The 18,853-nt window shown below is 63.6% G+C and overlaps 1 protein-coding gene across 3 annotated transcripts in view; it reads left to right on the top strand.

Annotated features, from left to right (window-relative positions):
* The window catches only part of AGAP3 (ArfGAP with GTPase domain, ankyrin repeat and PH domain 3), a 140,182-nt gene that overhangs the window by 44,740 nt on the left and 76,589 nt on the right, over positions 1-18,853 (top strand). For all 3 annotated transcript variants that reach the window (XM_065630057.1, XM_065630056.1, XM_065630058.1), the window contains exons 2-7: positions 5,266-5,324; positions 11,049-11,136; positions 11,313-11,398; positions 11,685-11,826; positions 13,214-13,348; positions 17,164-17,291. In XM_065630057.1, coding sequence (XP_065486129.1) covers positions 5,266-5,324; positions 11,049-11,136; positions 11,313-11,398; positions 11,685-11,826; positions 13,214-13,348; positions 17,164-17,291 — 638 coding nt within the window. The remainder of the gene's footprint in view (positions 1-5,265; positions 5,325-11,048; positions 11,137-11,312; positions 11,399-11,684; positions 11,827-13,213; positions 13,349-17,163; positions 17,292-18,853) is intronic.

Here is an 18,853-nt window from a genome sequence, read left to right as displayed (position 1 = left end):
GTGCGTGTCCCTGGGGCCGAGAGCAGCGTCAGCAGCGAGCCCCGGGGCAGGTGCAGACAGGACTGAGGGCCCGTGACGGTGACAGCTTCGAGAGGCTCAGGTGTGAGACATGGACCCCGGGCCAGCATGTGGAAGGACCAACTGCTGGTCTGGGTGGTCCCGAGTACCTTGTCTGGGTGGGAGGGGTGCGAGTCGAGGCTTCGTGTTCAGTCCTGGCAGTTCAGGCGCTGCAGGAACTGTCACATCTGCTGGGCCCCACGTGGGGCGGGAGGGGACGCGTGCTACGGGCTGCTGGTTGGTGCAGCTGAAGGCTTTTATTATTTTATTTTATTTTATTTTATTTTATTTTATTTTAATTTTTCCTCCTTTTGACAACCAGAACCAAGCTGTAGCATGGAGGGTGTTGGGCTCTGCTCCCCAGGAACAAGCGCCAGGACCAGAGGAAACGGCCTCAAGTTGCACCAGGGGAGGTTGAGGTTGGATCTGGGGACCAATTTCTTCCCCAAAGGGCTGTGGGGCATTGGAACAGGCTGCCCAGGGCAGTGCTGGAGTCACCATCCCTGGAGGGGTTGGACAGACGGAGATGAGGTTCTCAGTGACACGGGTTAGAGTTCAACTTGGCAGTGTTGGGTTAGTGGTTGGACTGGATGATCTCAAAGGTCTTTTCCAACCTAAATGATTGTATGATTCTATGATTTCTCCCCATGGTGCGTGTGGGAATGCTGCTTTATTAACTGAGTGACTCGGGGAGGTGTCACTAGCACCTGATGGTTTTGTGGAGTTTCAGCTTTCAGGCACCGTTCATGCCCCAGACCCTGTGCAGAGAGCTGTTCTGCAGCCAGCACTGCGGGCTGGCCGGTGCCGGGGTCAGGCGTGCTGCGGGCTGGCCGGTGCCGGGGTCAGGCGTGCTGCGGGCTGGCCGGTGCCGGGTCAGGCGTGCCGGGGGCTGGCCGGTGCCGGGGTCAGGCGTGCTGCGGGCTGGCCGGTGCCGGGGTCAGGCGTGCCGGGGGCTGGCCGGTGCCGGGGTCAGGCGTGCCGCGGGCTGGCCGGTGCCGGGGTCAGGCGTGCCGGGGGCTGGCTGGTGCCGGGGTCAGGCGTGCCGGGGGCTGGCTGGTGCCGGGTCAGGCGTGCCGGGGGCTGGCCGGTGCCGGGTCAGGCGTGCTGGGGGCTGGCTGGTGCCGGGGTCAGGCGTGCCGGGGGCTGGCTGGAGCCAGGGTCAGGCGTGCCGCGGGCTGGCCGGTGCCGGGGTCAGGCGTGCCGGGGGCTGGCTGGAGCCAGGGTCAGGCGTGCCGCGGGCTGGCCGGTGCCGGGGTCAGGCGTGCCGGGGGCTGGCCGGTGCCGGGGTCAGGCGTGCCGCGGGCTGGCCGGTGCTGGTCCTGCGCACCTGCAGCTCTGCACGGAGCGGCTCGCTGCGGCGAGCGGGCTGTTCGGGGCTGCTGGGGGACGTGATGCTGCTGCTGCGCTGCAGAAGCTGGGAAGCTTCCCAGGCGTTTGGCAAGGGGCAGGGGACACGTGCCATGGTGCTGGGAGCTCCTGGTCATGGTGCTGGGAGGTCCTGGTGCTGGGAGCTCCTGGTCATGGTGCTTGGGGGCTCCTGGTGCTTGGGGGCTCCTGGTGCTTGGGGGCTCCTGGTGCTGTGCGCTCGTGGCCGTGGCAGGTTGTTGCACCCGGTGTGGGTGACTCGGCGGGCAGGCGCGAGCGGTGACAGCAGGAGCGTCACTGCGGTGTTCCCGTCCCGCTCCCTCGCCCGGCGGGGCTGTCACTCGGGTGCGGGGGTTCGCGGCGGCCGGAGCTGCAGCCGCCCCGTGCAGAGGCGCCGTGCCCGGCACTGCCGCTGGGCGGGGGCGCCGCGGCACAGCCGCGTGCCGGCTGCTCCGGCACCCACGGGCCGGCAGTGCCCGTCGCTGGTGGCCTGGGCTGAACTGCAGGCCTGGCGCGTGGTGGATGCTGACGGACAAGCAGGGGTGCGCACATCGTACGTGGGCATTTTGGGTTAAGCATGTTAATGATAGTCTGTAATTCAGTGTGTCATGTGTGGTTAAATTGGCTTTGGGTCGCAGTTACTTATTTGTGTTTAGATTCACTCGGAGGCCTTCACAGCAAGTCCAAAATCACACTGTTCCTAATGAACTCCTGAACCTTGTGACAGTCAAAGATGAAAGGCAGGTCCTGTTTGACCAACCTGATCTCCTCCTAGGACAAGGTGACCCAGCTGGTAGATGAGGGGGAGGCTGTGGACATTGTGTACGTGGACTTCAGTGAAGCCTTTGACACTGTACCCCACAGCATCTCCTGGAGAAGCTGCAGCTCATGGCCTGGACGGTGTATCCGCGATGGGTAAAGAACCAGCTGGAGGGCCGGGCCAGAGAGCTGTGGTGAACCGAGCCAAATCCAGTTGGTGGTTGGTCACAAGTGGTGTCCCCAGGGCTCAGTACTGGGGCTGGTTCTGTTTAATCTCTTTATCGATGATCTGGACAAGGGGATCGAGTGTACCCTCAGTAAGTTGGCAGACAGCACCCAGCAGGGTGGGAGTGTTGATCTGCTGGAGGGCAGGAGGCTCTACAGCGGGATCTGGCCCGGCCGGATCGATGGGCTCAGCCCGACTGTCTGAGGGTCACCAAGGCCAAGTGCCGGGTCCTGCACTTGGGTCACAACAACCCCATGAACGCTGCAGGCTGGGGAAGAGCGGCTGGAAAAGGACCTGGGGGTGTTGGTGACAGCGGCTGAACATGAGCCAGCGTGTGCCCAGGGGGCCAAGAGGACACAGGATCCTGGCTGGGACCAGCACCGGCGTGGCCAGCAGGACTAGAGAAGTTATTGTGCCGCTGTACTCGGTGCTGGTGAGGCCAAACCTTGAATCCTGTGTTCAGTTTTGGGCCCCTCATCATAAGAAGGACATTGAGGGACTAGAGAGAGTGCAGAGGAGGAGACGGAGCTGGTGAGGGGCTGGAGCACAAGGGTGATGGGAGCGGCTGAGGGAGCTGGGGGTTCAGCTGGAGAACAGGAGCTGAGGGGAGACAGGGACACAAAGAAACGGCCTCAAGTTGCGCCAGGGGAGGCTGAGGTTGGGTCTGGGGAACAATTTCTTCCCCAAAGGGCTGTGGGGCATTGGAACAGGCTGCCCAGGGCAGCGGTGGAGTCACCATCCCTGGAGGGGTTGGACAGACGGGGATGAGGTTCTCAGGGACACGGGTCAGCGCCAGGGGTGGGGGAATGGTTGGATTCGATGATCCTGAGGGTCTCTTCCAACCGAAATGATTCTATGATCTTTTAGAATGATTAGCAAAGGAAGCACCTATCAAAACCCCGGGGGTGCCTGTGCCGAGCACTGCACAGGAAGGGCCGAGCAGCAGAGACGCGCCTCCTGTGCAGCCTCGCGCAGCCCCTGGTGCTCAGCGCCAGGTCGGCGAGTGCCCTGGACTGTGCTGCACCCGAGCCCGCGGACACCCTGCTGGCTTCCTGCCCGATGTCACAGTCCAGGAGCAAGGTGGATATAGTAACGGTGCAAGGGAGGGGTGCCAGAAAGGAGAACGTGCCGATGGTGCTTTAACCGCCGCGGTGTTGGGCAGGGTCTGAGCGGAGCAGGAGTTACAGGTGGAGGTGACAGCTTGTTTTAGACCGAGGAATGCAGCTGGAAATACAGGTGTGCTGTTACCTTTGCGAAACGGCTCCAGAACTTATTAGTTGTTTTAGTAAAGGTTTTACCTCTGCCTGAAAAAAGGATAGGTGAAAGACAGAGAGAGTGAAGAAACGATTCCTCTGAATAACCTCCATGATGGTTATGAATAACCTTGTGTTACTGCATCACACTTGCGCTTTATTTGTCTGTAGCTTCTGAACGAGAAGTGTTATTGAATTAGTATGCGAATGGTAAAGTCGGGGTGTGAGCACTGTGTTCTTACCTTGTTGTGACACGGTGGCCATACAAGTGCTGTGATAAAGGCACGGCCGGGACACCTCCTGGGCAGAGCCCTGTGGCCGCCGTCCCGTCCTGCCGGTCTGGGCAGTGCCGGTGCGGACACTGAGTGCCGGGGGCGGCACCGCGGGCGCGGCGGTGGGGCCGGCGCTGCCGAGCAGCCGTGGGGCAGGTCTGGAGCGTCCTCCCGTGGGCCGGGGTCCCCTGTGGCCTCGGGTGGCTCTGGCGGCGCCCGGGAGGTCACGTCGGGCTCTCGAGGATTCGCCTCTTCCCGTTTGAACCCACCCGAGGTTTCCATTTCTGCAATGGTCTGTGGCAGTGAATCCGGCAGGTTTATCACCGGTTCCTGAACCAGCAGTGCTCCCTCAAGTGTCTGGTCTCCAAAACCCCCTCATTATTTTGACGCTATTAGCATTGGGCAGGTGCTGCCCTTTTGTTTGCCCCCACCCGGTCGCGCTGTGGCTTTGGGCGGAGGACACTCTCCTGGCCAAGGCAAACCGAGGGCCCCGGTGCTGTTGGCAGGGGCTGTGGCTGCTGCTGGTACTCAGGGTATTCTCCGGGCTCCTGCTCCCTGTGAGGCTGGTTTTGTTTGGGGAGTTGTTGTCTGAGCAGCTCCTGGAGACTGTTGCGATGTGACAGGCGTGTTTGTGATTTCGGTGTCAGGAGCGGGTGTTCCTGCAGCGCTCAAAGCCCTGCCTGGTTCTTACAGCCTTCTGAAGCCTATTGCAATGTTCTGCAAATCGCATAACCAACACGCAATTCATTGTGTTCACTTTCAATCACGAACATTGATTACAGTGTGCCTGCAGCCCGTTACCTGTGCTGCGTACAACGCTCGGGGCTCTGTGTCGCCGTCACCTCGGTCCTGGGGCCCTCCACAGCGTGTGCCCCAAAAAAGGCACCTGGTCTCTGGTGCTCCCTCGTGCTGGTGCCTCAGGAGGGGATGCTGCAGGGTTTCTGGGTGGGAGGGGGTCCCAGTGCTCAGGAGGGGATGCTGCAGGCTTTCTGGGTGGGAGGGGGTCCCAGTGCTCAGGAGGGGATGCTGCAGGCTTTCTGGGTGGGAGGGGTCCCAGTGCTCAGGAGGGGATGCTGCAGGCTTTCTGGGTGGGAGGAGGTCCCCAGCCCATGGCGCGGGGCTCGGCGCTGCCATCCCAGTGCAGCTCTGGCTGCGGAGCCCCTGCGCACGGGCAGCATGGGGACCTCGCGCAGCTTCGAGTCTCTTGAGAAGGTGGGAGGGAGGGAAGAGCCGTAGATCTCCTGCCTGGAGGGAGCAGGGGGAGCGGGGCAGGATCCGCGTTGGGATCTCGAGGGAGACCACGCTGACCTGATGATTTCTCCTCTCTCTGCAGATTCGTTTGTGAACAGCCAGGAATGGACCCTGAGTCGCTCGGTGCCTGAGCTGAAGGTGGTGAGTACTCACAGCTCGTGCCTCGGATTCCCCTGGTTCTCCCCACGAAAAACCCGTGTTTTAATGTGGCCGACTGGAAATGTGTGGAGGTTTTGCCCTCGGGAGGGGAGGGAGGAGCTGGGGAAGGCAAGGGCTTCTGGGTGTGACGCTTGTAAGGGGGGATGCCGGTCTGGGGAGCACTTGGACATGAGGTCAAAAGCTGCTATTTGAGCACCTCACCCTCCTGCTGGCCGTGGCAGAGCCGTCATTGCCCAGGGGTGTGCAAGGCTGGACCTCCTGGCGCAGCGGGAGCAGGGACAGGCAGCGCAGGCGTGCAGCCATGGCTGTCACCCTCCAGCAGCCGTCCCCGCTGGGGACGTGTCCCCGCTCCCTCGGAGCCTCGCTGGGGTCAGCCCTGCGCTTGTCTGCTATCTGCTGCCACCCGTGCTGTCCTGCCCTGGAGGGACAAACCGTCACCTCGGGCGCTTCGTTCTGCCCAACAGAGGGGACGGAGCTCCGGTTCGTCAGCACGGGGTGAGTTTCCCCGGGCACACCGGTGCCAGGCTCTGTCACCCACTGCAGGACACGGGGCACGTTTCCCATGCGGTGCCATCGCGGCTGGCTGTGCCGGCTCGCCGGGGCTGCGTGCAGGTCGGCGTTGCCGGGTGCGCAGGGTGATCTGCGGGAGCAGGCTGGCCGTGCCGGGCCGAGGGACAGGGGAGGCTGTCCTTGCTGGTGGCAGCTGGGTGTCCACGGAGGGACCCTGGGCAGCCGGGCTGCGGGGCAGCGCTGGGAGCGACGTTGGGCGGGCAGGACACTGCCCAGCGTCTGTCTGTCCGTCTGTCTGTCCCGGGGGACCTCGGCAATCTATGCACCGCTCTGCTCTTCTCGCGCTCTCCATGGCAGCCCTGAGCTCCCTTCAGAGGCTGTTGGCCCGTCTCCCTTCAGCCCTTTAAACATGAATTTTTTTCAGTCTTAATCCGAGAAACAAGAAGCCTTTTTGCAGAACATACCAGCACCGCGTGCTGCCACATTTTTCTTATCTGCAGTTTAGTAGAAATTAAAACAAACTTTGAATATTCATTTGTTAGTTTGGCTTGTAAAGTGTGCGTCTGTTCAAAAATATTCTCGCAGCTATTCTGTGTATTGCTGTCTGACATTTTAACATTCCGCAGGCTGCAAAACACTGCTGCAAGCTAAACAAACCTGAAGCTCTTAGTTCTTCCTCAATTAGCACAACCCTTTTCCCGTGTTTTCCATGACGATCTCTGTTGCCCCGGGGCTCCGTGTGGCTGACGCAGCTCTTCCTAAGAGCCCAGAGGCCGTGCAGAGCCCGGGTCGGTCCCGAAGCCCCTTCCCTGTGTCTCAGGTGCAGAGACCCCTGCTCAGGGGGCGTTCGGCCGGGACGTGTGGCTGCAGAGCCGCTCCTGCCTGGGTTTGGGGTGACGGGGACGAGGAGAGCCGGGCGGTCCCGAGCTTTCGGGGGTGTCCGAGGGTCTGTTCTGCACCGCACGGCCCGGCTGCCCCGCTGCACCAGCCCCGCGGTGCCTCCTGCTCCCGTCTCGCCGTCCTCGTCCCCAGGGCCCGGCCCTTCTCCCCAGGTCTCTGCAGACAGGTTGGGCTTTGAGCCAGCGTCCCGAGTTACCCCCGGTGTGGTGGCAGGGACAGGGTCCCCTTGCGGCACCATCCTAGAGCGCACGTGGGATCACTAAATGGCTGAGACGTGGCACAGAACGTTCCCAGGCTTCTCTGCCTTCCAGTTTTTCCAGCCGCCCTCCCCTCGGCCCCTCACGTCGCGGGCCGCAGTGCCGGGCCGGCTCGGCGTGCCGAGCTGCTCCGGTGCAGCGGGGCCGGCTCCCGTCCTCGTCCTGCCCGTGCGACGCGTCACCCCGTGCACCGAGTGCCCCTGTGACAACGTGGCTGAAACCAAACGCCATCCCAGTGCAGGGCAAACGCGGGGTCTGGTGTTGATGGCAGAGCCGCCAAGCGCCCGCTCCGTGTCCGCTCTGCCAGCCCTTGTCCCCAGGGGAGATCTACAGTGACCCAAGACTCCTAATTCCGCGGTGTGGAGCCCCCTGGCCTCGCTGGGGTGTGTGCCGGCACAGGACGCGCTGGCACAGCCCCGTCCCCGCTGCGGGACGAACCGTGCCCGGCCCCTCCGGCGGTGGGATTGCACCACTCGCTGCTCCGCCCGCGTTGCCCTTTCCACAAGTGCTCGCTGTACTTTCTCTGAGGTTTTTAATAGCTCTGTGGATTTAAGTTACGCTCAGCCATTTTTCCCACCTCAGTTTTATCCCGACGCTTCCTCCATCTGGTGCCGGCTGCGAGGAGGCTGTGTCTGAGACGTTCCTGCAGACGGGCACAAATGTGCCTTTGGGGGGACGCGTCCCCCAGACCCGCCCCGGGCACTGTGGGCCCGTCACCGGGCGGCTGCACTCCGTCCCTGTCCCGTGGGCCTTGGTGGGAGGTTTCCATGGCGCCTACGCACCACGGTTTGCTTCGGTTTGCTGCCTCTGAGGGGTTGTGTTCCTCACGACTGTCAGTTCTGTTGGAGCTTGTTTGTAACGCCAGATGGGCTTGAGGAGAAGGCAAAGCAGAAGCTGATTTCAGCAGACCCGGGTCCAGATTTTGGCTACAAGCAAAGTCGCAGTGCAGCCTCCACCCAAGTTTTAGAGAGGAGAATATTGCTGGGGTGTTTAATCCGTGGTGTGTGGAGCGGAGCTGCCAGGCGGGCTCGGGGACGCCCCGTTCCACTGGGGTTTCCCCAGGATGGCGCTGTGGCCGGGCTGAGCCCGCGCTGCCCGCGGCTCTCCCGGTTCTCCTGTCTCCGTCTCCTCGTGTCCCAGATGCTCCCACTGCCCCGAGGTGGGGCGGCGGGGAGGGCTGGGAGGAGGGAGGAGTGTCATCTCTGTTGTTAGCACGGGCTGCAGTGTCCGCGTAACCCCTACGTGTCCAGAGATGGCTCAGCCCCAGAGCACATGTGTGTCACCCGTGGGTTTGCAGCGGGACCTGTTCTCACCTGTCCCGACGTGCCGGGTGCGATCCGCGTTGCCGCTGCGGGTGGCAGGGCTGACAGCGAGCGTGCGGCCCGGCCGTGCCCGCGGGAGCACGGGTTCTGCGCCTCCTGTGCCGGGGTCCCGGTCCCCGGTCCTGCCGCTCGCTGGCTCCGTGCGGCGTGGCCGCGAGAGGAGCCGGCCGGGGCTCCCGCGCCCCGAGCGCCGCCGGCGTGTCCGCCGCTGCCGGAGCGTGCGGAGCCCAGGTGGGACCCAGCGCCGGGGTGGGAGCCGGAGAACCTGCCTGGCGGTGACTCACGGCCCAGCTCAGCCCTTCGCCTGCAGAAGCTCAACCATAACCTGCTCTTTGGTGGCACAGGCGGCTTTACCGTTCCCAGCCGCACCTCTCTCCTCCCTCTTCTTTTGGCGCTGGTGCGGCTGTGAGTGTGGCTGTGCCGCAGACCTGCCCGGCAACTGAGCGGCTTTGGAAATAGCTCCGCAAATGCGTGCTGGACCAGGCTGCCGGTTTTTCATCCCTTCTGCTCCGTGGTGGCACAGGCCATGGCGGTGATGCAGACTGTCTGAGTGGCACAGGCCATGTCCGGGGCACAGGCCGTGTCGTGGCACAGCTGGGGCCGTGGCACAGACCGTGTTGTGGCACAGACAGGGCCGCGGTGCCAGGTGGGTGCCGGGGGGGATGGTCCCCGCGGGCAGGTGGTGCGGAGTGGAGCTTCTGGCAGTGCAGTGTGTCCACCCTGTGCCGCAGCTGTCACCTGCATGTCACCACGGGTTGCGTCTGCCAGACCTGCTTGCGGTCCCAAGACAGGAGTGGCTCTGGGCAAGCAGGGAAGAGCCAGCGACCGGAGCTGAAATCGTTGTGGCCCACACTGGGACATCGAGAGGAAGCGTCACCGGAGCGCGTTGTTGGCTCTGGAGGCCCCGCACCGACAGCGCGGCTCTGGGTCCTGTCCCCTGTGCTGGGGACGGTGGGCACAGCCCGGGGCCGCGCACGGGACCGGGGTGTCCTGGGGACGTGTCCTGTGCCGGCTGCGCTGGGCTGGGTGCAGCGCGGTTCATTCTGGCGCTTGGAGGGCTGGGTGCAGGGTGGGCTGTGGGGGGCGTGAGGACACGCGGCACAGGGCACAGGACACAGGACACAGCACAGGGCACGTGGCACAGGGCACGGGACACAGCACAGGGCACGTGGCACAGGGCACCTGCTCGTAAGGAGCCGTCCCTCGTCCCTCATCCCTCGTCCCTCGCCTGGCTGTGCAGACTCTCCAGTTGGCTGGGAGCGCCGTGTCCTGTTCCCAGGAGCTGGGCTCACTGGGTCTGGGAGGAGGAGGAGGAGGAGGAGGGCTCTCCAGTGACAGCAGACGGGGACAGCTCTGTCACTGCTGGGCCCTGTGTCAGTTCTCGATACCCAGGCAATATTTGGAAATGAGTGATAGGACCTGGGAGTTTGATTTTTCTCTCTGTGCTGTTTTCATGAACGCTATTAGCTTTTTGGTGCTGCATGCCTGCTTGACATTTTTGTCATAAAGGTGGCACATTTCTGCCTGGGACTCCCTGTGCAGAAACAAGCCTATGTGCCTGCAGCACCTCCGTGGACCCTGGTGTTTCCAGCAAATGCAAACGCTCTGCACATCTCCTGGTCCAGCCGTGGGTTTGGGAGGGTGCAAGGTCAGCAGTGTCCTGGAAATGCTTCAGTGTCACTGCGTGTTTGCTGTGAAGCAGGCGGGGACACACAGGGGACATTGGATTCTCCAGAAATGCAGCAGCCCTGTTGGGACGTCTGCGCAGGGTTGTCTCTGGCGGCTTCTGTGGGAAGATGTACCAGATGTCTCACATCCCGGTGCAACGGCACATTTCCACCGAGCACGCGAGCTGGTTCTGGGGGCTGAGGAGGGGCAGGGGAGGCAGGGAGCACACCGCGCAGGGCAGCTCCCGCTCAGCTCCCCACGCCGCACGGCCCTGTGGGTGTGGGATCAGCTGAGCAGTCTGAACCAGAGGTTCTGCAGTGGCGGCAGAGGATGCCCCTTCACCCCAGGACCGCTCTCCCACCAGTGGCCAGGGCCCTTGCACAAGCCCTCAGGCCCTGGAGGTTTTTCCAGCTGCTGGGAGAATGTTGACATGAGGAGGACGGGGTTGCCTGGCTGACTCATCCTGGGACAGCTGTGTTCACTGTGCAGCGGATCCGTAGGGTGATCCCGATGGACAGACCCCTGGCCCAGTTAAATATTGGTACTCAGTATCTTTATTTTTCAGCTCGGTTTAAAACCGGTGCTCGGTGTCGTTCTGTGTGGGCAGCACAGCCAGCTTCAGTGGGCAACGTGCTGTCGGGTCCGGCTGATCCCTCGGCAGCAAGGGGCCGGTGCTGAGCCCCGCACCGGGACCGCTCCCTTCTCGGGGGGCTGGCACGAGCTGTGACACCCAGAAACTGCGGCTGGGGGAAGGGTTTTCCTTCTGAGGTGACTGTGGTGTGGGGGATGAGTGTCCCTGAGGAGCAGAAGGGCCGTGGGATGGGCCGCCGCGGTGCTGCTGGGGCTGCGCCTGTTTGGGGGAGCACGAGGGTCCTCAGCACCCCCAGGACCTGCTGTTCCACCCCACAGACCAGTGCACGTCCCCAGGCCCCTCACCAAGTCCCTGTGCCCTCTCGGGAGCATCTCTGTCCCTGGTTGCGTGTGCCCGGGTGTCACCGCGCGGGGCTGCGGGGGAGCTGTGCCGGTGGTGACGTGTCCCTCTGTTCCAGGGCATCGTGGGGAACCTGTCCAGCGGGAAGTCGGCCCTGGTGCACCGCTACCTGACCGGCACCTATGTGCAGGAGGAGTCTCCGGAGGGTAAGTTCTGGTTCCCGGGGCGCAGAGGGTTTGCTCCTCGCTCCTCTCCCCGGCTCTGAAAACGACTCTGTCCCTGCACCACGTCTGCCGCTGCCGCCGGCTCTGCGGCTCCCGGCCCTTGTTGGGGTCCCGCTCGCTCCCCCTCGCCTGACCTGTGGATCTGCTCTCTTCCCAAGGTGGCAGATTTAAGAAGGAGATCGTGGTGGACGGGCAGAGTTACTTGCTGTTGATTCGGGACGAAGGGGGCCCCCCTGAACTCCAGGTAGGAGACCGGTACCTTCCCACCCTGTGCTGCTGGGGGCTCCTGGGGAGGGACCTGCCCGGCCGCCCTGGGGAGCCCGGTCTGGAGGGAACACGCGTGGCCTCAGCGGGGGCTGCCCTGCGGTGACACTGCCCCAGGGCCCCCCTGTGGTGCCGGAGCTCGTGCCGGGGTCGGGGGGTGAGTGCGTGGCTGAGCGCCACCGCGGTGCCCATGTGCTGGCCCTGGGCTGCCCGGCTCGCAGCTCCGGGGCTCTGTCTGGGCTGTGACGCCCGTGTCTCTCCCGCAGTTTGCTGCCTGGGTCGATGCCGTGGTGTTTGTGTTCAGCCTGGAGGACGAGATCAGCTTCCAGACCGTGTACAACTACTACCTGCGGCTCTGCAGCTACCGGAACACGGCCGAGGTGCCCATGGTGCTGGTGGGCACGCAGGGTGAGCGCGGGCTGGCCGGGCTGCTCCCCCGCTTCCTGCCCTCCCTGCGTCCTCCCTGCTCGCTCCGGAGCACTGGAGACATGTCTCCGCCAGCAAGGGAGCGCAGGGGGTGCTGGCACCGTGAGCGTGTCCGGGAACTGTCACCAAACCGCCAGCGGTGTGACAGGCTGTGGGTGTCTGCTCCACCGCACAGCCAGTGTCCCTCCTGCTGCGGGCGCTGCAGCGTGGGCAGGAGCTGGGGCTGCAGAGGAGTTCGGGGTGGGGACAGCAGGGACCAGCAGCAGGGGACAGAGGACACCAGGAAAAGGCCTTGCAGGACGCAGTTCCTGAGCAGTGCAACCTGGTCCTGGTGCAGGAGAAGCTCCGAAGCCGGGAAGCAGCAGTGCCAGCAGGAGGGGACTCGCAGGGGTGTCTGCGCTGGACCCCCGATTGAGAGTAGAACAAAGTCCTTAAGCTCTGGATATTTAAAGATTGTGAAATTACTATTAGGACTGAGTGACGCTGGTTCAGGACTGGGTGGGGGGCGCAGCGGGAGGCTCAGAGTGGGGGCGGCAGAGGGGTCGGGGATCACCGCTGTCCCAGACTGGGAGCCAGCGCAGGTCACAGGTTTGGCACGGTCACACCGAGCAACCCATCGGAGACATGCAGGGGACTTGGTCCCAGCGTGAGTCCCTGTGCTCCCCGGCTCCTCCCAAGGGTTCATTCACAGGCCCCGCTTGTCCCTGGCGTGTCTGCCAGGATCGGATTCCTCTTGGGAAGGCTGTTTTTCCAACACGCCAGCACTGAGCAGCCATCTGGGGGACAGATTCAGCCTGTTTCTCAGTGTTGTCCCCCGAGGCCTCAGCTGGGAGCGTCCTGGCAGAACCGTCGTTCCCAGTGAACCGAGGCTGAGCGCGCTGGCTGGTCACAGCCGCCGTGACCGGTGACACCGACAGATGGTGGCACTGATCGTTCCAGTGCATGTCAGTGCGTGCACCCTCGTGCAGATGGGCTGGAGCTGCGCCCAGGGTCGGGCTGTTGGCACCTGTGCCCCAGCGCTGTGCTGTCACTGTGTCCTGCTGTCCCCAGGACGCAGGTGCGATGCTGGTGGCGTGTCCCGGTCCCAGCACCCGGGCTGCCTGGTGGCCCCAGCCGCACCTCCCACCGGCTTCTGTCTGCACAAGCGTCGGGGCTGGATGGTTGGGAGAGTTGAATAAGGTTCATTTAAAAAACAGCTCATTTAAAAAATCCATTTTTCTGCAAATGTGGACTTTGTTATGGAATGCATGTACAGGAGAGGGCTGTGCTGTGGGGGTCAGTGTGCAAAGGGAGGGAGGGAGGCCTGGAGCGTGGCCTGGGTAGGTTGGGACACAGGCACCGTTCAGCCTCCTCTCCCCTCGGTTTCCAGATGCCATCAGCGCTACGAACCCCCGGGTCATTGACGATTCTCGGGCACGGAAGCTTTCCAATGATCTGAAACGCTGCACATACTACGAGACCTGTGCCACCTACGGACTGAACGTGGAGAGAGTCTTCCAGGACGGTAACTGCAGCGGGGTGTCCGGGCGAGGCGTGGCAGCCGGGCTGTCCCGAGAGACCTCCGGCTCTTGGCACAACGGCGTGCTGCTGCGGGGCCGAGGGAGCTGGGCGTTGTTGGTGTGCTGTGCCATAGCTTCACACACAGACCTGCTCCGAGGAGCGGGACGTTGCTCTGTGTGTGGCACGGGGGTGACCGGCACGAGGGACCGCAGGGCTGGGCAGCACCTCTCTCCTGCCTGTCCTCTGGGTCAGCACTTGTGCAGAGAGCTGCAGGGGACGGTGCAACCAGGGGGCCGTGCAGGGCACCCGTCTGCGTGGGCCCGCAGAGGATGCACCGTCTGTGGGAGCCCGCAGAGGATGCACCGTCTGCGTGGGCCCGCAGAGGATGCACCGTCTGCATGGGCCCGCAGAGGATGCACCGTCTGTGGGAGCCCGCAGAGGATGCACCGTCTGCGTGGGCCCGCAGAGGATGCACCGTCTGCGTGGGCCCGCAGAGGATGCACTGTCTGTGGGAGCCCCGCAGAGGATGCACCGTCTGTGGGAGCCTGCAGAGGATGCACCGTCTGCATGGGCCCGCAGAGGATGCACTGTCTGCAGAGGACTCATGAGGCTGCAGACAAGGTTTTGGCTGCATCTCGTGGAGGGGAGGAGAGAGCAGAGCAGAACCTTTGGGTGTCAGCGCTGGGGCAGCATCAGCTGAACAGGCAGGTGGGGCAGCTGTTTCTCCTGGGAAACCCCGAGCTGCTGTGGGAGGCAGGAGCGAGCGCCCACAGAGTGCTGGGCTGTGTCTGTCTGTCTGTCCATGGCCTGTCCGTGTGGCCGGGGGGGAACGGGAGCGGGTCTGTGCGTGTGAGGAGCAGAGCGGCTGAGGAAACCCAGCAGAGCCCAGGAGCGTGGAGCGGGAGGCGGCTCAGCAGAGCCCCGGGGGCTGTGCAGCCGCGGGTGCGGGCAGCAGGAGCGCAGGGAGCGGGGGGCCCGTGGGACCGGCGTCACACCGGTGGTCAGCACTTCAGCAGCACACAAAGACAGCGAGAAGACTGAAAAAGCTACAAAAATTAATCAAAGGCTGGAAAGAATACCTGATAGTGAGGCACTAAAAGAGCTTATTCATTCAATAAATCAAAAAGAAGATTGGGAGGTGACTTGATTACAATATAAGAGCATCTATTTACACGAGGAGAAAATGCCAGGACTGAGCAGGCTAGAGAGGGTTAATGCCAGAAGCTAAAGCCAGTCAAATTCAGATTTTAAAGAATCATTACTCTCTTATTAGTAGCCCTCTTGTCATTAAGTGTTGGACAAAATGCACAGGGCAGTGCTGTATTCTGCATCTCTTGTACTTTCTCCAAACCCAGACCCGTCCCTTTGTGGAAGGTGCTCCCCACGTGCCCCGGTGGCCGGTGCCTGTGGGCTGGGTGAGGTTCAGTGGCAGGAGCTGCCAGCATCGCTGCGGGTCCCGGTGCCACGGGTCCTGTCCCTCCATGCTCGTGTCCTGTCCCTCGGTGCCACACGGTGCCATGTGCCTGCCGATCAGATCTGCCGGTGTCAGTGCCTGCTTTGCCGAGGCTGCTCTGGAGAGAGCGGTGTGGTAACCGGGAGCTGTGAAGGGAGCAGAGGGACCCACCGTCTCATGGGACAGGGGAATAAGTCCCAGGTGCTTGGTGCTCACAGGTGCAGGACCACACAGATACGGAATCGCAGAATCACAGCTGGTGTGTGCTGAAGGGCCCTTCCCAGCCCCCCAGTGCCAGAGCCCCGTCCAGCCTGGCCTGGGATGTCTCCAGGGATGGTTCAGCCACCACCTCTCTGGCCAACCTGGGCCAGGCTCTCACCACCCTCAGGGCAACAATTCCTTCCTCATGTCCGGCCTGAACCTCCCTCCTTTAGTTTAAAACCATCATCCCTTGTCATGTCACCACATGCCCTTGTCAAAAGTCCCTTTCCAGCTTTCCTGTAGGTCCCTTCAGGTCCTGGAGGCTGCTCTAAGGTCTCTCCCCTGATGAGCAAATGATCCCAGAGGCTGGTGTAAGGGATGACAGCAGTTACCCTTGGGCAAGCCTGGCTGACGTTGAAGAGGTGGAAGAACCTCTGCCTGGCAGGCAGGAACGCGAAGGCCACGCGGGGCTGCCTCAGCGGGGGCTGCTGAGGTTTCGTCACCACCGGGCTGGCCTCGCCATTAACTCCATTGCTGGCGCTGCTGGTGACGGGCAGAGCCTCTGCCGGGCCCTGTGCCGGTTCAGCCGCTGCTGCCGGGCGTTCCTGACCCTCTCCCGGCCGCGGAGCTGCCGGGTGCCCGGCGCTGGGGGGAGAGGAGGTTCCCAGAGCCGGAGCGGAGCCGGCAGAGCAGAGGGGCAGGGGAGCAGGGAAAACCAGAGGTTCTGTCGCTCGTGGGACTGTGCTTAGTTGGGAGCTGGGCGGGCCCCGGCTTGGTCAGCCGAGCAGGTGGCAGCGATGGCCCGAGCGCCCTTCCTGTGCACGGGACACGGCGTGAGGGGACACGGGACACGGCTCTGAGGGGACACGGCGTGAGGGGACACGGGACACGGCTCTGAGGGGACATGGCACACAGCTGTGAGGGGACACGGCTCTGAGGGGACACGGCGTGAGGGGACACGGGACACGGCGTGAGGGGACACGGGACACGGCTCTGAGGGGACACGGCGTGAGGGGAGACGGGACACGGCTCTGAGGGGACACGGCACACAGCTGTGAGGGGACACGGCTCTGAGGGGACACGGCGTGAGGGGACACGGGACACGGCGTGAGGGGACACGGGACACGGCTCTGAGGGGACACGGCGTGAGGGGACACGGGACACGGCTCTGAGGGGACACGGGACACGGCTCTGAGGGGACACGGGACACGGCGTGAGGGGACACGGGACACGGCTCTGAGGGGACATGGCACACAGCTGTGAGGGGACACGGCACCCGGCTGTGAGGGGACGGGCTCTCGCGGTTGCCGTTGGCATCTGACATTTCCCCGGGGTTTGGTCACGCCACATGAGTGGTGCAACATGTTTCTGGAAGGGAAGGCGGCAGCTCCCGTATCCACGGGTGCCCGCTGGGCGCTGCTGGGCTGGCCCGGGGTGTTCCCGGTGCTCCAGGCGTGCTCGTCTGGCGGTTCCTCCTCGTGGTGCTGGGGGCACCTGGTCAGCACGCCAGAGAACACGAGGAATGGCGATGTGTTCTGAACCCCCACAGCCCAGCGGTTCGCTGCTCTTTGGTCAAGATGTTTATTTCCAGAAAAGGCAGGAGATCGGGAAGTTGAAATGCAGTTTTTGGCTGTTGGCATCAGGCAGCGAGGTCACAGGACCTGGGGGGGTTGTTCCTCACGTTAATTTCTCAAACAGCTGGAGACTGTGAGGGTGACAAGGGCCAGGTTAGCGGAGGTGACATGGGCCAGGCTGTTCAGTTCGGTAGCTGACTGGTGTAGCTGCTGTGAGGGGGTGACCGAGAAGTGACTCTGGCTGCCCAGGGCTCTGGGTGCTCCTTGGTGTCCACGTGAAGCCGCTGCTCTGTGTGCCACCCAGGAGCCGGCACCGCTGGGGACGCAGCGTGAGCGGGAAGGCGGTCCTGCCGCCGGAGCAGCCGCACCGGGGCCGTCCCTCCCCGCGGCTGTGTGCCCGCGCAGCCCTGGGCTGCCGAGCTGGGGGAGCTGTGCTGCACAGACCCTCCTCTTCACGCCGGCTGGTGCAGTCTGAGCCCCAGACGTTGCCCTAAGGCAAAGGGTTTGGGTCTCACTGACACCCCCCAGAAGTCCGCGGGTGGAGAAAGCTGCTTTCTGGACTCTGACCCTGCCCCTTTCTCCCTTTTCCAGTGGCTCAGAAGGTGGTGGCTCTACGGAAGAAGCAGCAGCTCTCCATCGGTCCCTGCAAGTCCCTGCCCAACTCACCCAGCCATTCGTCTGTCTCTGCAGCCTCCATTCCTTCCGTTCACATCAACCAGGTGGGAAACAAGAATGGGGAAAGCCGGGCACCCCCAAGCTTTTCCAGCCCCTCAGTCCCCTCACTACTTCAGACTCGCACTGCAGCCCAGGAGTAGCTTTTGGAAAGCGGAGGGGTTGTCACCCTGGAGCTTCTGCCCATAGCCCAGAACAGCTTGGTGCTTGCACTGAGGCTGCACTTCGTGTCTAAACCATCGGGTCTGGCTCATGGTCTCTAAAGATCATGTCGTGCTCCTGCAGACACTGTGGCAGAGCCATAGAATCCTAGAATGATAGAATCAGAATGTCCTGGGTTGGAAGGGACCCACCAGGACCATCCAGCCCAACTGCTGTCCCTGCACAGGACACCCCCACAGGTCACACCGTGTGTCTGAGGATGTTGTCCAGTCTCTTCTTGAACACTGTCAGGTTGGGGCTGTGACACCTCCCTGGGGAGCCTGTTCCAGTGTCCAGCACCTTTGGGTGAAGAACCTTTTCCTCATGTCCAACTGACCCTCCCCTGGCCGTGGGCATCTGCAGAGAGGCTCCTGGACAGAGCAGAGGTGTCTGCAAACGGGCCTCGGTCCAGCTGCCCTGGCCAGACAGGGAGCCGGGGGACACAGCTGCTGGGGACCTGGGGAGCTGCCCGTGGGGACACAGCTGCTGGGGAGCCGGGGGACAGAGCTGAGCAGGGGGACACAGCTGCTGGGGAGCCGGGGGACAGGGCTGAGCAGGGGGACACAGCTGCTGGGGAGCCGGGGGACAGGGCTGAGCAGGGGGACACAGCTGCTGGGGAGCCGGGGGACAGGGCTGAGCAGGGGGACACAGCTGCTGGGGAGCCGGGAGACAGGGCTGAGCAGGGGGACACAGCTGCTGGGAAGCTGGGGGACAGGGCTGAGCAGGGGGACACAGCTGCTGGGGAGCCGGGGGACAGGGCTGAGCAGGGGGACACAGCTGCGGGGGAGCCGGGGGACAGGGCTGAGCAGGGGGACACAGCTGCGGGGGAGCCGGGGGACAGGGCTGAGCAGGGGGACACAGCTGCGGGGGAGCCGGGGGACAGGGCTGAGCAGGGGGACACAGCTGCGGGGGAGCCGGGGGACAGGGCTGAGCAGGGGGACACAGCTGCTGGGGAGCCGGGGGACAGGGCTGAGCAGGGGGACACAGCTGCTGGGGAGCCGGGGGACAGGGCTGAGCAGGGGGACACAGCTGCGGGGGAGCCGGGGCACAGGGCTGCCCAGGGCCCCGCTCCCCACACCCATCCCGGTGGGCTGCCTGGGGACGTGTTTCTGGAGGGGTGAGCTCGTGGTGAGTGGCAGGAGCAGCGCAGAGCAGGAGGAGGGGGCTCTGTGCCGGAGGACGGGCTCTCGGCTGTCCCTGGCGTGGCGTTAGCTCGGCCCACGCTGCCCAGCTCTCCGTGCCGGCAGGACGGTGAAGCTGGCAGCGTTTGCTCTGTGGCTGGAGGAGCAGCAGGTTGCACACCAAGGCCGGCTGCTGCGGCGAGCGGCTGCTGAAGGAAGGGGATGCGTGGGCAGTGACAGGGCACCGGGGCTTTGCCGTGGTTCCCAGTGCCGAGCTGGCTCTGTGG

This window comes from Caloenas nicobarica, chromosome 2 (genome assembly GCF_036013445.1).
Source record: "Caloenas nicobarica isolate bCalNic1 chromosome 2, bCalNic1.hap1, whole genome shotgun sequence".
NCBI classification, from domain to species: Eukaryota; Metazoa; Chordata; class Aves; order Columbiformes; family Columbidae; genus Caloenas; species Caloenas nicobarica.
The sequence above is the reverse complement of the archived record's forward strand: the minus strand, read 5'-3'. Positions and strand labels throughout refer to the sequence as shown.